Source organism: Varanus komodoensis, unplaced genomic scaffold, assembly GCF_004798865.1.
Source record: "Varanus komodoensis strain SLA01 unplaced genomic scaffold, ASM479886v1 scaffold42, whole genome shotgun sequence".
In the NCBI taxonomy this organism is placed as follows: domain Eukaryota; kingdom Metazoa; phylum Chordata; class Lepidosauria; order Squamata; family Varanidae; genus Varanus; species Varanus komodoensis.
In genome coordinates this window covers 3,200,807-3,216,603 of record NW_025335972.1, presented here as the reverse complement: position 1 = coordinate 3,216,603, position 15,797 = coordinate 3,200,807, and the positions used below count along the sequence as shown (strand labels likewise).

General features: G+C 48.9%; 1 protein-coding gene across 1 annotated transcript in view; it reads left to right on the top strand.

Annotated features, from left to right (window-relative positions):
* Positions 1 to 2,382: 2,382 nt before the first annotated feature.
* CACNA1F (calcium voltage-gated channel subunit alpha1 F) overlaps positions 2,383 to 15,797 on the top strand; it is a 65,083-nt gene continuing 51,668 nt past the window's right edge. Inside the window, exons 1-9 of the mRNA XM_044443428.1 lie at positions 2,383 to 2,410; positions 3,155 to 3,413; positions 3,541 to 3,646; positions 5,598 to 5,737; positions 7,667 to 7,809; positions 12,959 to 13,111; positions 13,679 to 13,875; positions 13,999 to 14,102; positions 15,189 to 15,331. Of these exons, the coding sequence (XP_044299363.1) occupies positions 2,383 to 2,410; positions 3,155 to 3,413; positions 3,541 to 3,646; positions 5,598 to 5,737; positions 7,667 to 7,809; positions 12,959 to 13,111; positions 13,679 to 13,875; positions 13,999 to 14,102; positions 15,189 to 15,331 (1,273 nt within the window). The remainder of the gene's footprint in view (positions 2,411 to 3,154; positions 3,414 to 3,540; positions 3,647 to 5,597; positions 5,738 to 7,666; positions 7,810 to 12,958; positions 13,112 to 13,678; positions 13,876 to 13,998; positions 14,103 to 15,188; positions 15,332 to 15,797) is intronic.

Genomic DNA, 15,797 nt, shown 5'->3' with positions numbered 1-15,797 from the left:
TCTGCAGGGCATCAGGTTGGGGAAGGCTGTTTTAAAATAATTCAACTAAGCTTAAAATTTACAAATCTTATAACTCCAGGCATTCCCTAGTCAGCATGGTTGGCTGAGGAATTGGCTAAGATCTTTCTCTGTCTAAATATGCATAGGATTCTAGCTCAACTGATAATTTAAAACTTTTTTAGACCTAAGACCCCACTTTTCTCTTCAGCCCACCATATTGGAAGGCTCCTTCATTTTACATCGGTCTTTCTGCTTCTCTTTCTATGATGGTCAGGTGTAATAGACAGTACATCTGCATTTTTAATCACTGGCAGAAGAGGAACTTTTGTCAAGTGCAACCTACCTTGTTCTTGTGGTTATTATGTGCCATCAAGTCGTCTCCAACCTAAGCTGATCATATAAATTAAAGCCCTCCAAAATGCCGTATCTGTGGCAGCTCTGCTCAGCTCTTCTCAGTTCAAGGCTTTGTCTTCCTTTATGCAGCCAATCCATGTTATATTTGGTCTACCTTTTCTTCTTTTGCTTTTAGCTTTCCCTAGCACAATTGTCTTTTCTAGGGATTTTTGCCTTCTGATGTGCCCAAAGTAGGACAACCTTGTTTTTGTTGTTAACCTACCTTTGTAAGGCTGAGGGAAGCAGTACCTGCTCAAATTCACTCTTTTGACTACCCATTAAACTGAAAGAACTCTTTCTTCTCTTGGATTTCATTGTCCTGTCTCTCCCTCTCTGTTTAATCCATCAATTTTTCTTTCTGTTTTTCTGGCTCTCTCTAAAAAAACTCCAAAACTTTAATTAAAAAGAAAATGGTAATGTTAGTGATACAGCCCACCTTAGCTTGAGGGGCAACCTTCTTGGGAATATTCACATACCAGCTAAAGATTAATCGCTTTACATTTCCTGAAAACAGAAGAAAAGATGGTGTGGTGCAAAGATGCAGGAAAACAGAGCCAACATATTTTATATGTGCAAAGTCAGGCTCAATGTTGAGCTACCTTTTCTCACCCTGTGTTCTGACAGCGGGCTAGGATTATTCTCAGGTTATTTAAAATATATATATAAGCCTGATCACAATAGTTATGCAGTAACAGTAAGAAATATTATCAACTTGCAAATTAATACCTATTTCCATCCTTTCTGGATCAAATGTACTAGAGTAAAAAACTAGAACAATTCCATTATTTATGCATTTATTAATTAAATATATTTATCTGGCTGACCCATACCACAAATTCCTTCTGCAACTTACAGAAACAGATAACATTAAAACCACAGTTTAGAAAACTATTACAAACTAAAAAAAATAGACTATAGATTGTTATTTTTAGACTGAGAGGACCTGTCTATAAGTTATTTTAAAAGCCTGGGTGAATAAAAATGGTCTTTGCCTGATATGGGAAAACCATAACACTCATACTAGGGAAACATTTCTGAGAAATCTTTTTGATAACACGGGTGCCACTACTGCAAAGGCCCTCTCCTTACTGGTCACTTGCCTCACTTTATTTGTCTGGGGCTCTCCACGCAGAGCCACTTAAGATTTAATGATCAGGTAAGTACATATTGAAGAAATAACTCTTTCAGGCAAGTGGGCCTGAGTGGGGAATAACCAACCTGTCCCATCATGCACTCCACAAAGGCAGGTAGTGATTTGTTCCAGGGTGACTGGAAGTGGGTGCCAAGCAAGACTGCCTAGCCTAGAGGAAGAAGGGAACCTGCTGCTGTCATCAAAGACTGGGCACCTGTCTGTTCTTGGTCCAGCAGAGGAATCCACCATGCACCAGGGTATACTGACTCCATTTTCAGCACGCACACCCGGGCTGCAGCATGTGGCATCTGGACAAGGCTGTCCCCATTTTTCTCACATCACCGACTATACGCCTGTTTCCTGGGCCTAGCCTGGCTCTTGGCTGGGATGGCCCCAGCTCTTGACAGTCGGTGACCTAACCAGCTGTGTAAGCTCCCTCCTCCCTGCCTCCCGCGCTGCCCTTTAAAGTAGGCAATCTGCCTTAATCCTCAACCAAGCGAGGGAATGAAGCAGAGAGAGTGACAGAAAGAGCGAGAGAGAGAGAGAGAGAGAGAGGGAACAAGTGAGCGTGAAACAGGCACAAGCCGTGGGGTGGAGGGGGAGCTGAAACTCCAAGGAGACCCCGTGGTGAAAGCAAGTTGTGCAACTGAGGCGGCGGGGCGGGCTGGAAAGGCTCCTGCCTTGGCCCTCTCATGAGAGCCACCAGGGCTCTCTTGGCCCTTTCTCCCCATCCAGGGAGGGAGGTGAACAGAATGGGAAGTCCCCCTTTGCAAGGTAGAGAGACAGTTGGGCTGAAATGCTAGCATCTTCTGGAGCTTGACACATCTGGCCTCTCCTACTCACAACCAGCCAGCAAGATGTCTGAGTCGGAGTGCAATGGAGGACGTGAGTGACCCCGTGCTGATGTATTTGGTGACAGATGTAGGGGTGTGCAGTCTGGAGGCAAGCGGGAGTGTTACAGCATAACTCTAGGCATGTTTACTCTGAGGCAAATCTTAATGGGTTCAGAGGGGTTTACTCCTTTGTATGTGCATGTTTAGGATTGCAATCATACAGGTGCATTCAGAAATACTAAGGAATGAGACTGAGGTAAGCTGTGGGAGCACTGAAATAAGTAGTTTTGTGGGGCTGATAGGATGTGGGTCCAGTTATCAAGCACATCGGACAAAACCTGGCAGGATAGCAGCTCTCAGAAATTCAATGCTGTTGAATCAAGAATAGGAAAGAGGGCAAAGTAAAGGGTAGGGAGCCTGGTCTGGGGAAACAACAGAAAAGTACATGGATTTGTGTATGGGGGCGAGTTTGATATAGAACAAGCACTGAAACTGGATAAGGGCAAAGTGCTGAGGCCACATGGGAGGTTTTATATTGGCCTGGTCTTACAGAGGCCTCCATCTTGGAAAAGTTTGCTATGCCGGAGAGTTGTGTTTTATGTTGTGTTTTATGCTAATCAACTGCCTTTTGGTTTTTAACACCTTACAGGTGGGGGGGGGTGTTTTTTTTTAAAGGGAGGATGAATCTCTACTTTGGGCCTTCCTTGAGAAACAGGGTAGTTACTGGTCAACGAAGCGGCCGCCTGCTCCCTACTAACACCCCGCTTCTCTCGCCACCCCTACTTCCACCCCGCAGCAGCTGGCGCTCTGGAGGTGCCGCGCTCCGCTGCAGAGGCCTTTGTGGAGGCCACAGGCCAGGCCCTGGCATGGACGCTTACTGGTGGGGGCTCTGACACCCTGGGCTCTACGGGCAGCGGTGCGCAGAAAAAGCGTCTCCAGCACAACAAGCATAAGAACCAGGGCACCAATGTGGTGCACCGATCACCACGCGCCCTCTTCTGCCTCAGGCTGAACAACCCCATCCGCCAGGCTGCGATCAACATTGTCGAATGGAAGCATCCTGCTTTTATACTTTGGGAGAAGCTCAGCTGGCTGGGGTGGGGCGAAGGCAGGCAGGGGTGTGTGTTTTCTGAGGGAAGGAAGAAAGAGTCTTGTTTGGGTCCTTAACTGAATGCTTGTCAGGCCCTTTGACATCCTCATCCTTATGACCATCTTCGCCAACTGTGTGGCCTTGGGGGTCTACATCCCTTTCCCAGAGGACGACTCCAACATCTCCAACCACAACTTGGTGAGAGTCTTTCATGAAACCTTGGATTGGTAGAAAGAAGTGGGGTAAAAGCAAAGGGAGGAAAAAGAGAAGACCTCCATGTTAGAACTCATGCTTTGCACATGAACTCTCGCCAGGGCTGGTATCAAGGCTAGGCATGGTCAGGCTCCTGCCAAAGGCCTAGATCCCAGTAAGGACCCACTGAAAAGAGCCCCCTGCACTTGTTCCTTCTCTTCACTATGGCAAGCTGCTTGTTCCCCTGTGTTTCACTCCTGCCCAGACAATGGTGGTAATGAGAAAGAGAAGGAGTGGTAGATGCCACTGTGTTCTTCCTCAAAGCTTTCTGCCTGTCCAGCAAGCAAGTCATGAGAAAATGGATGAGTAGCAAGAGCAGTTAGTGACAATGGCATTGATAAGGCAGACTCACTGGGGGCAGGGGCCCATTGAAGGGGTCTTGTTCAATGGCACTCACAAAGCTGGAACTGCCACTGGTTCCTTGCATTGCTTGCTAAAAGTATTGTGGACCTCTAGAAGATTTGAGAGACCCTGGAGGAATTGCCAGTCAAAGCCAATAATACTGAACTAAATGGTCCAAGACTCACAAAACAAGGCCCCTTCACATGAACCCAGGAATCATTGCTCCCAGTTCTTCATTGCTCTAGCCATTGGGTACCACCTTCCTTCTTGAGAACCCCAGAATCCTAGATCATACCCTTCCCTTCTGCATTTTTTCTTCTGGTAGCCCAGTAAACTCTTTGCCTTGGCCTCCTTCTTTCTTAATAATTCCATCTTTGCCTCTTGATTTTGGCTCAAGGCAACACGGTAATACTAATTAAAACTATTATCTCTTAATAACCATTAATCCACCACCTGACTGGGGCCAGCTGAGGCAACAGTTGTCTCCTGCCCATTACCTCACCATCCTTGCTCTGGTGAATAAGTGAGGGTCATGCAATGATGCCAGAAAAGCTCCTCTATAAAACTGAAGTCATCCACAGATTGCAGCTGGGGTCAGGGTCAGAATTTGATCTCTGCTTCCCAGATCTCTGCTTCTGTAAATCCAGAATAATCTGTTGACTAAAACTGGATGGGGCCAGATCCTGATTCCTATTCTCTTCTCTGGGGTAAATCCAGATGCACACCTGACTTTAGTGAGGTCAGGGACAGAGCATGATCTAATTTCTCAGCCAATTATTTTCCCCACTCTGCAACTTAAGCATGGATAGGTATGCCAATCACACAGCACCTACGCCTATGAGAAAGAAGGGTTTCATCATTTGCAATGTCAGTCTGTAGTTCAGGGTTTCTGGGTTCTATTTTCAGTACAGGAGTGAGAGCAGTTATTGCTGCAGAAGGGAGGGAGGTAGAAAGAAACACTAACTATATTTCATACTTGCACATTACTGGGGCCTAGTAAGCAACTGGTAGGGATGGCCTATAAATGATGACTCCCATAATCTGCACTGCAGATTTCTTCTCTCTCTCTCCCCCACACCCGCCACTGCCAATTTTGCATCATATGAGGCACATGTGTGCATATTTTCCTTTCTTGGGAAAACATGGCATGCTGCCAGATGTGTTGCTACTGCTGTGTATGCATTTATATATGTGATTCTCGTCTCCCTTGCTCTTTACTCTGCTAGCATTTGTGTTTCTGTGTCACAAACATCCTGCTCCTCTGCTGTCTCTGTAAGCTGCTGATGCTGTTCCTGAACTGAGTCTGTACTAATGCAGGGAAATCCTTCCCATTTTTCCTTGAGTGGAATTTTCAGCCATAGTTTCTAGTGTCAGAATTGGAATAACAATCTGTTTAAATGGACCTCTTTGCAATTTGCAATTTGATTTTGACAGCATTTGGCAAAGGTTCCAGATTCAGATTGGAAGGAAGTGTTAGTTTGCTTTCAGGACATGAAAGGCAAAACTTTGGAAGTATAACTTGGGATTCCTGGCCTCCTTCCTCCCAACTCTGCAGGAGCAAGTGGAGTACGTTTTTCTCATCATTTTCACAGTGGAGACTTTCCTCAAGATTCTTGCGTATGGCTTGGTGATGCATCCTAGTGCTTATATCCGCAATGGCTGGAACCTTCTTGATTTTGTTATCGTTGTGGTGGGGTGAGTTTTTGTGGTGGCATTAAAGTGTGTGTGACAATCATTCCACTTGGTTGCCTGATTCTGAAATACCAGAATGGGAAAGAGGAGCCTGCCCAAATTTTGGTTGAGAGAAGTCCTGAAGCAGAGTTGCCAGAAAGCAGGACCATACTGCAAATGGTCACAGCCCTGCCATCTCCTTATGCTCCCTGTAACCTCTGACCGTTACTGTATGTACATATATATGGGTTCCTATGCATTTTAACCTGTGACCCTTACTCCTCAAAACTGGGATGGATTAAGGGTCATGTCTGCCAGACATACATGAATATGCCTGCCGTCGATGCTGGTGTACTCCTGCTATCCCACTGTCTGTTGACTGGGCCCAGTCTTGTAGTGACAAGTCTATCTTTGTACAGGGCTGTAGAATCAAAGTGCTGGAAGTAACCAGATAGCATGGAAGCCAGGTCTACCGAGGCTCAGATCTGAGATGCTAGCCTTGGGGTGGTGCCTTGGACTTAAGGGGTACTGCTGTGAGATAGATAGAGCTCACTAGCACTAGGACAGGACAAGGGATGGCACTTGCCCAGTCAGGGGAAAGGGCTTGACATACCTGGTCTCTCAAGATACAATATGATGGACGTGGAGTGGATTGTAAAAGCATGTCAAGCCAAGATAAAAGAACACTTGCTCTTGGACCAACTTGCCCATTGATTCAGGTCGTTTGCTGATGTCCTTTTCCAGGTGCCCCTGCTGTCCAGGGGGTGACTGGAGCAAGGATATTTTTGTTGTGGGGCCCCATGGAACATTCTCTTCAGTGAGGTCCAATCAGCCTGTTCTTTGCTGCCCTTTAGGCACAGGGTTAAATCTTTGTTTGTTTGTTTGTTTGTTTGTTTGTTATAGATCTGTCCTGCCCTTTTCCTTTCAAGGAACACAAGACAATTTACACATTTCTCCTCCACTTCCTTCTCCTCCTCTCAATTTTATGCTCATAACAACTACCCTGTGAGGTAGGTTGGGCTGAGAGTCTGTGACTGGCCCAAAGTCACCCAGTGAGCTCCATGGCTGAATGGGAACTAGAACCTGGATCTCCTGAGCCCCAGTTCAGCACTTTTAATCCCTACACCCATACCCTGACATTTAAATATATTGGTTAATTCCAACTCCACTCTGTCTTACCCTGCTTACTTGTATTACTGGTATTGTGTTTTATGTTGCTATGCCCCAAAGTTAAATCATATAGGTGACACATAATTTCAGTATAAACAAATGCAGGAAAAAGATTGCCCCCTTGATGCAAGGGGGCAGTTTGATGACAGAGCAGCAGCTTTGCATGCAAAAGGTCCCAGCTTCAATTGCTGACACCCCCAGTTGGAAGGATCAGGTGATGGGGAGGATGGGTACATGAGGCTCTGAAGAGTTTCTGCCAGTCAAAGTTAACAGTGCTTAACCAGATGGACAAGTAGCATAGACATCAGGATCATCCACACTCAAGGGTTGCGTGTGGGTTGTCCTTGAATCATGGACTATGACTGAAATGTGGGTTAACACGTTGGCTGGATCCAACTGCTCTAACAAGTCCTGCCACAAATCTGCTATTGGGCAGAGTGAAATAGCTGCCTCAGGAAGCTGATTTTGGGTGTCTTGGAAAGGCAGCACTAAATATTATTAATTGTACAATTGTGTATGGAAGGTGAGAGGTGCTAGGAGGGGGGGAGGGCAGGTTCTGCCCGAGATGGCAAAATAACTTATCTGGCCTTGGGTGCACTGCGCCTGGACTGCTGGGGGCACCGTGGTGGAAGTACCGCTGGGTTGCTGGCTGGGAATGTGGGCAGACGTAGCACAACATTTCTGGAGGGCACCAAGTTGGGGAAGGCTGAGCTGGATAGCCAACCTGTCGCGATGTGGGCAAACATTTCTTCTCCCCTGTCTCATCCAACATTTTCTCCACAGCCTCTTCAGTGTCATCCTGGAGCAAGTTTCCCACAAGCCTGGGGAAGCCCATCATATGAGTGGGAAGCCGGGTGGGTTTGATGTCAAAGCCCTGAGAGCCTTCCGGGTACTGAGACCTCTGCGCCTCGTCTCTGGTGTCCCCAGTAAGCATCACCCCCCCCCGCCCCTGCATATACTTCTGTACCACACATTGCCCCAGTGTTCTTGGTTTGTTTTGTTTTGTTTTCCTCCAATTTAAATTTTTATTTTATCCTTGTGTGTGTGTGTGGGTTTTTGTCTGGGAGAACTGGGTGAGTGAGGGGTAGTGCAGGACAGGCAAGGCAGAGGACCAAGGTAGGTTCTCTGAAGGGTTCCCAATGGCAGACCAGGAGATGGCCTTGGTGGGAGTCATGGGTGTTTGTGTCTGCTGCGACAGCTGCGACATGTTCGGCCTTCTTCCCAAGGAGAGGCAGGGATACACTTGCCCTCGGTGCAAGCTGATGACCCTCCTAGAGGTGGAGGTGAGGTGCCTGAGGGCCGGGAGAGCTCTCCAGGCCCCCTGGGAGCAGTCCCCCTCCAGACAAAGGAGGAGCAGCCAGGGAGACATGGAGGCATGTCACCACAGGAGGAGGAGGCCAGCACAGCCTCCTCCTCCTCCTGGCACCAATCTGGAGCTGGGAAACAGGTTCTCTCCACTTGCGGAGGCTGGGGCTGATGAGGCCTCAGGGGACCAGCAGGACCCCCAGCCTGGGACCACAAGCGGCAAGAGGGCCACTGCAGGAGAGGCGAAGGCCAGGGCACAGCCGCCTACCACCACAGAGAAGAGACGGCGGTGGTTGATTGTCGTCAGGGACTCCCTGCTGAGGGGCACTAAGGTGGGGGTGTGCTGCCCCGACCTTGAGGTGAGGGTGGTCTGTTGCCTGCCGGGCACACGCTTCTGGCAGATGAAGGATAGAGTAGAGCATCTTGTTCACTCTGGGGGTCACCAGCTGCTTCTGGTGATCCATGTGGGGACAAATGACATAGCCAGGCAGGGTGTGGACTCGATCACCAGGGACTTTGAGGCCTTGGGGAAGAAACTCAGGGAGCTAAAGGCCCAAGTGGCCTTCTCATCGATCCTACCAGTCTGGGGATTTGGGCCAGAAAGGGACAGGAGGGTCTCTGAGGTGAATGACTGGCTTAGGGTGTGGTGCCAGAAGGAACACTTCAGGTTTCTTGAGCACAGTACCTGGTTTCTTGCCAATGGACTTCTGGCAAGGGACGGGTTACACCTCACGAGAATGGGGAAAAGGTCCTTTGGAGATGCTCTAGTGAGCTTCGTCCGGAAGACTTTAAACGGAGCGGGGGGGGGGGGGGGGGTGCTGTTCAGGCCTCCCAGAAACGTGTCTGCAGTGGACAAGTGTGGGGAGAGGATCAGGGCTCTGTGACCAGGGTTTTAGAGGTACTGCAGGGACTGACAAGACTCCTGCAAAGAAAGGCCAGGTATCAGGGAGGATGGGAGGAAGGAGGTGGCTGGGAACTCCAAAGAAAGGAAGTGGTGGGAAGGAGTTGAGGTGCATGTATACTAATGCTAGGAGCATGGGTAATAATCAGGAAGAGCTTGAAGCTCTCCTGGGAATAGGAGGGTATGACCTGGTGGGGATCACAAAAACTTGGTGAGATGAAAGGCAAGACTGGAATGTAAACATAGAGGGGTATCACCTTTTTAGAAAGGACAGGAAGGGAAAGAGGGGTGGGGGTATAGCTTTATATGTCAGGGAAGGGATAGGATGCAGTGAGATAGAATGCAGCACAGATGGGGATTCAGTAGAGGCAGTCTGGGTGAAACTTAGGGGTTTTGACAGGGAAAGAGACCTGACAGTGGGGGTATGTTATCGCCCTCCAGGTCAACTTGAGACCCTGGATGATGTCCTGACCGGCCAGATCCTAAGGATATCTCGGGGGAGAGACACAGTAATTATGGGAGATTTCAATCTCTCAGATATTAGTTGGGAGACTCACTCGGCGGTGACAGCCAGGTCACATTGCTTCCTAGAGGCTATAGAGGGAGAGTTTTTCACACAGAGGGTCCGAAGGATGAGGAGAGGGAGGGAACATCCTTGACTTGGTCTTGACCAACAGGGAGGAGCTGATAGATGAACTACAGATCAGGGGAGCTCTGGATGCGAGTGATCACTCCATCCTTTGCTTTGAGATCAGGGGAATGGGGACGTGCAGCAGGTCGAGCACTAGAAACTGGGACTTCAAGAGGGCCAACTTTGGCCAACTGAAGGCCAGACTGGGGAAAGTCTCCTGGGATAGGTTACTGGAAGGCAAGCGAGTTGAGGAGGGGTGGATGGCACTCAGAGGGGAGGTTTTAGAGGCGCAAGCCTTAATGATACCTCTAGTTACTAAGGTGGGGAGGTAAAGAAGAGCGCTGCCATGGATGCAAAAGGAGATGATTAGAGGGATTAGGCAAAAGAGGAACCTCCCAGGAAATGGGTAGTGGGGAAATAGACAAAAGGGTATACCAGGAGGAGGAGGCTCATTGCTGAAGGATTCTTCGCAAGGCTAAGGCTGATTACGAGCTGAGACTTGCCAAGAATGTCAAGGCCCTGACAGGTTACACCCGAGAATACTTAGAGAGTTGGCAGGGGTTCTCTCACGCCCGCTGGCCTCCATTTTTGAGGCCTTGTGGAGAACGGGTGAAGTTCCAGAGGACTGGAGGGTGGTATCAGTGGTCCCAATTTTCAAAAAGGGTAGAAGAAGGGACATGGGGAATTACAGACCTGTTAGCCTTACATCCATTGTAGGAAAAACAAAGGAAAAGCTCATAATAGAGAGAGATCTAACAATGCTAGATATGGAAGGGAGGCTGGCAGCCACACAACACGGCTTCCGCAAAAACAGGTCCTGCCAGACAAACCTTGTGGAATTCTATGGCAAGGTTTCGAGATGACTAGATGGAGGGGATGCAGTGGATGTGGTTTACCTGGATTTCAGCAAGGCCTTTGACAAAGTGCCCTATGATATCCTGGTGGAGAAACTGAGGAGTTTTGGAATACACCAAAGCATTGTCCGGTGGATTAGGGCATGGTTGACTGACCGAAAGCAGAAGGTAACCATTAATGGGGAATCACTGGGATGGCGGCCAGTAACAAGCGGGGTCCCCCAGGGCTCTGTCCTGGGGCCAGTCCTGTTTAATCTTTTCATAAATGACATGGAAGAGGGGGTGAACTGTCTGCTGATCAAATTCGCAGACGATACTAAAACTGGAGCAGTGGCCACAAGTGAGGAGCAGGTACTCCAGTTCCAAAAGGATCTGGACAGACTATGGAAGTGGGCAGGAGACAACAGGATGGCGTTCAATGTGGATAAGTGCAAGGTCTTGCACTTGGGGCATAGGAATAGGTGTCATAAGTACAGGTTAGGGGACAAGTGGCTGGAGAGCAGCACTTGTGAAAGGGACCTCGGGGTGCTGGTTGACTGCAGGCTAGACATGAGTCAGCAGTGTGATGCGGTAGTCAAGAGGGCAAACGCCACCCTTGGTTGCATAGCCAGAAGTGTGGCTTCTAGATCGAGAGAGGTATTACTACCACTCTATACAACTCTGGTGTGCCCACAACTGGAGTATTGTGCTCAGTTTTGGGCCCCTCATTACAGAAAGGATAGCCAGGTTGGAGTCAGTGCAGTGTAGGGCCACAAGGTTGGTGGCCGGTTTGCAGGGGATGGGGTATGAGGCGAGACTGAGGGAACTGGGTCTCTTCAGCCTGGAGAAGAGGTGACTCAGAGGGGATATGTTGGTGACATACAGGTATGTGAGGGGATGTCATATGGAGATGGGTAGAGACCTGTTCTCCCCTGCAGAGGAAAGCAGATTGCGCTCCAATGGAGCAAAGTTCAGGGAGCCAAGGTTTCTTTTGGATGCCAGGAAGCACTTCCTGACAGTCAGGACCCCGAGGGTGTGGAATGGGCTTCCATGGGAGGTGGTTGAGGCCCCATCGGTGAGGGTGTTCAAAGATAGGCTGGGCATGCACATGGTGGGCATGTCATGAGTGGAGCCGGCTGGAGCCAGGGGTCAGAGTAGATGGCCCGGGAGACCCCTTCTGACTCGCTCTGTTTCTATGTTTTTTGTGAGGCCACATAAACAGAATATAATATACAACCGTACTGCAATGCAATGATAGCCTTCTGTGGCATTTTTGTTCAAACTCCACATAATGATTGCCTAAATGCCACAGCACTAGCAACTGTCACATCTGTTTTCCTGCCCATATGTTTTCATTCTGTGCTGCATTAGATTGCAGCATACTAATACATCAAGGCTCATGTTTAATCTCCTGCACTGCATTGCAGACACTGCCTTGCATACAACCAGGCTTGCTTGGGCCTGCAAGTTGGTTTGCATTACTGCGTGATCTGCTCTAATGTCATGACACATGCACAGCTTTGCACGTTACCTTGCTGCACTGTACCTGGGGTTGCCTTCTTGTACATGACTTGGCCTCCCTGATGACAGGAAGCTGCATGCTTCCTGTCCAGGGCCATGCCACAATGCTACATTGCAATCCATGTCTCTGTATTGCCTCTTACCATGTGTACTATGCAGCACACGACCCAAATTGCCACACTCTGCACCACTGTGAATGCTCTTAGTCCTACCTTTTAATACAAGGGTCCTCAGACTTTTCTGCCAGAGGGCCAATTGAAAGCTGCCGGTGCTGGGCACGGGCCGAAAAGGTGGTGCTGGCGGTGCACGGGGGCAGGGGTGGGGGAGGCGCGGGCGTGCACGGCTAGGGAAGGCAAGGTGCGGGCAGGGGTGGGCACGTGCTGCGAGGTGGGCGCATGAGGCAGCAGCTTGCTCGCTTGGAGATTTTCTCTGGGCGGGCAAACTGCTGCCTCCCCACGCGTGGGACGAGGTGGGCGGTGGCGGAAGCGCATGTGGATGCAGGCGTGCATGTGGCGGGTCCAAATGGGCATGGTGGGCCAGATAAATGGGCATGGAGGACCGGATCCAGCCCCCTGGATGTAGTTTGAGGACCCATGTTCTAATAGATTGCAGTGCAAGGGCACTTTCTTCTGCATATAAAACCTGACCCAGAAGCAGGTCATGTTGGAAGGATCTAGTTTCAGGTTTTCTACAAACATGTACTGCAGAATGGAGGAGCAGTGTCCCTCTTCTGATTCTGCTGTGCTGCTGAGACAAGCAGACAGATCACTGTGTGGCCTTGTGCCTGTCCGGGGCCAATGGAGTTGCACTATTTGCCAAAACACCACTGTAAAACACAACTCTCCAGACCTGACTTGGTGTCCTGAATCCTTCTCTCCCATCAGGCCTGCACATAGTTTTGAACTCTATCATGAAGGCGATGGTGCCCCTCCTGCACATTGCACTCCTTGTCCTTTTCGTCATCATCATCTATGCCATCATTGGCTTGGAGCTCTTCATAGGCCGCATGCACAAGACCTGCTTCATCATAGGCTCAGGTATAGTTAAACTGCTGCTGTGGGAGAAAGTAGTGACTTTTGCCCTTCCAAAGAATAATTGGGAACCAAGTGTGTATTAATGAATTGTAGGGAAAAGTCCTTTTTCTCCCTTGCAGAATTGGGAAAATTGTGTGGCTAGATTTTTTTCTATGAGAAAGTTGCTATTTTCAACAATATAAAACGTTTTGGCGCCTTAAAACAAAAAGTAAACAAGACCCTTAAATGGGCTTTTCATGATATGATCCCAACCAATCAGGGGTCGCACAATGAATGTGATTGATGTCACTGACCCAAATAGCCAATCAGGTTTATACTGATGCACACACATGGTTGGATTTAAAGAACTGAGTGTTTATATTCTTCAGTGCCTAGTTTTTAAAACATTCTAGAACTATTTTTCCATGTAGAATTTCTGAGTGGCCCCTGGCAAGAAAGCCTGCAGTATTTTGAGAGGTTTGGAAAAGTTTGTAAAAGATGGTTGGCTCAGCACTGGAATAAACTATCCCAGCCCACCCTGCCTCTATTCACCTGCATTCTCCATCTCCCCATTTCTTACCATCCTTGCAGACTTAGAGGCGGAAGAGGACCCATCGCCTTGTGCATTCTCTGGGCATGGTCGAGAATGCACGGTGAACAATAGCGAGTGCCGTGGCAAGTGGGATGGACCCAATGGAGGCATCACCAACTTTGACAACTTCTTCTTTGCCATGCTGACTGTCTTCCAGTGCATCACCATGGAAGGCTGGACTGACGTGCTCTATTGGGTGAGGCGGCAACCCAGCTGGTATGGGAATAGGGGGCTGTGCTAGGCTCCTCCTGAAGGTAATTTGCAGAATGCTGCCATCCAAGTGGATGACTCCTTGGCTGTTTCTCTCTCTCTGCCCCAGATGCAGGATGCAATGGGACATGAACTGCCCTGGCTTTACTTTGTTAGCCTGGTCATCTTTGGCTCCTTCTTTGTGCTCAATCTTGTTTTGGGTGTGCTGAGTGGGTAAGTCACATTTGGAGCATGCTGTGGCACAAGGGTCACTTCTCCAGAACAAATATCAAAGGGGAAAATGTCTTACAAGCCAATCTCCAGTTAATATCAATTTGTTTGCATTTTATAACATCAAGTTTCAGTTCCTCACCAGGAAAAAATAATAACATGTGAAGTAAGCATGTACCAAGGTAGCCCAGATTTTGTACCATGGTACTGTGACCTGTACAAATGTATAATTTATGCATTTGATACTTCACATGTATGAAAAAAGATGGAGGGAAAGACATGGCTGGAAAATGGAAGCAGAGCAGCATCTCTAAGCTGTGGCTTGTCTATCCAGAAAGGGAAGAGTGTGGAAAGTGTTGCAGAGGAAATGTTAGGTGCACAATGCACATCACCAAGTAAAGGGTTTCCCCATAAGACATTCAGTTCAGGCAATTCAGTTCACCAGCCCTGCAGAACAGGCAGAAAAAGGTACTGGGTGGGGGATTTAGGGCTTGCATGGCTGATGGCAGATGCCAGTCCAAGGATGAGCCATTCACTGGAGCCGGTTGCTCTTCAGGGCACATCGGCATGGTGTGTGTCGGGGTAGTTCATCTTTTCAGCAAATGGCCCAAAGCCTCAGCCCCTCATTCTAGTTTTGCATCTACCACTCTGTGGTAGGCAAGAGTACATTGCTGGAGGGATGGGCAGGAGCTGAGGCTGACTTCATACTACAGCCCCCTCCAGTCATGGCCCTCCATATCACAGAGTATCTACCCATGAGCCAGTCACTGGCATTTGAGCTTGCCTGCAACTCTCTCTGTGGCTAGTTTATGTGAGCTGCTGGCTTGTGCCTGATGCTGCCTTGGGAATGTGTATGGGGTGAGGGGTTATACTGTTATCTTGCTGACCTGCTGCAACTTCTTGATGCTTTGATTCAGCTCCGTGTCTAACTTAAGCACCCCAAGAGCGGTCTAGCTGAGCCAAGCACATGTCAGCTGGCTGAATCAAAGGCTGCACTGCCGGCAGGTGGGCAATGCATTTGCAGGAGAGCTGCCTGCAGGCAACTGAGCGAGTGTGTGCTCGGCTAATTTGACCAGTTCTTCCCTACAGAGAGTTCTCCAAAGAGCGAGAGAAGGCCAAAGCCCGGGGCGACTTCCAAAAGCTCCGAGAGAAGCAGCAGATGGAGGAGGATCTGAAGGGCTACCTGGATTGGATCACACAGGCTGAAGACATAGAACCTGATGACGAAGAGGGCGAGGCAGATGAGAAGCACACTCGTAAGGCCTCTTCCCAGACTCCTGGCCCTGTTTTGCCAGAGAATGCTGCCCTGCTGTTCCAGGGGGTGATTTAGTTAGCAGCCTGGATGCTACCATCTGGGCCTTGTAGCAGCTTCGGGTGAAGGGATTAGAGAGGAATCAGTCCAAGCTGTGGCAAGGCAAGATTAGTGGGAACCTGAGTAAATTGCCAGCCTGGGAAGGGACTCTGCTAGGATGGAGGAGAGTGCAGAAGTCCAGTGTTGTGCACATGCCAAAGCAACCAGCAGAACACCAGCCGCTGAAAATATATGGGGCATACAGACTGAGTGGCAAGAATAGAATAAACAGGTCAGATGAGTGGGTCACTCTGTTGTTTCATCTTCTCAACATAGTTCCTGCCGTTCTTTTCTCCCCCCATGCTCTTCCTATCATCCCATCCCTGTCCCCACTGCCTTTTGGTGAG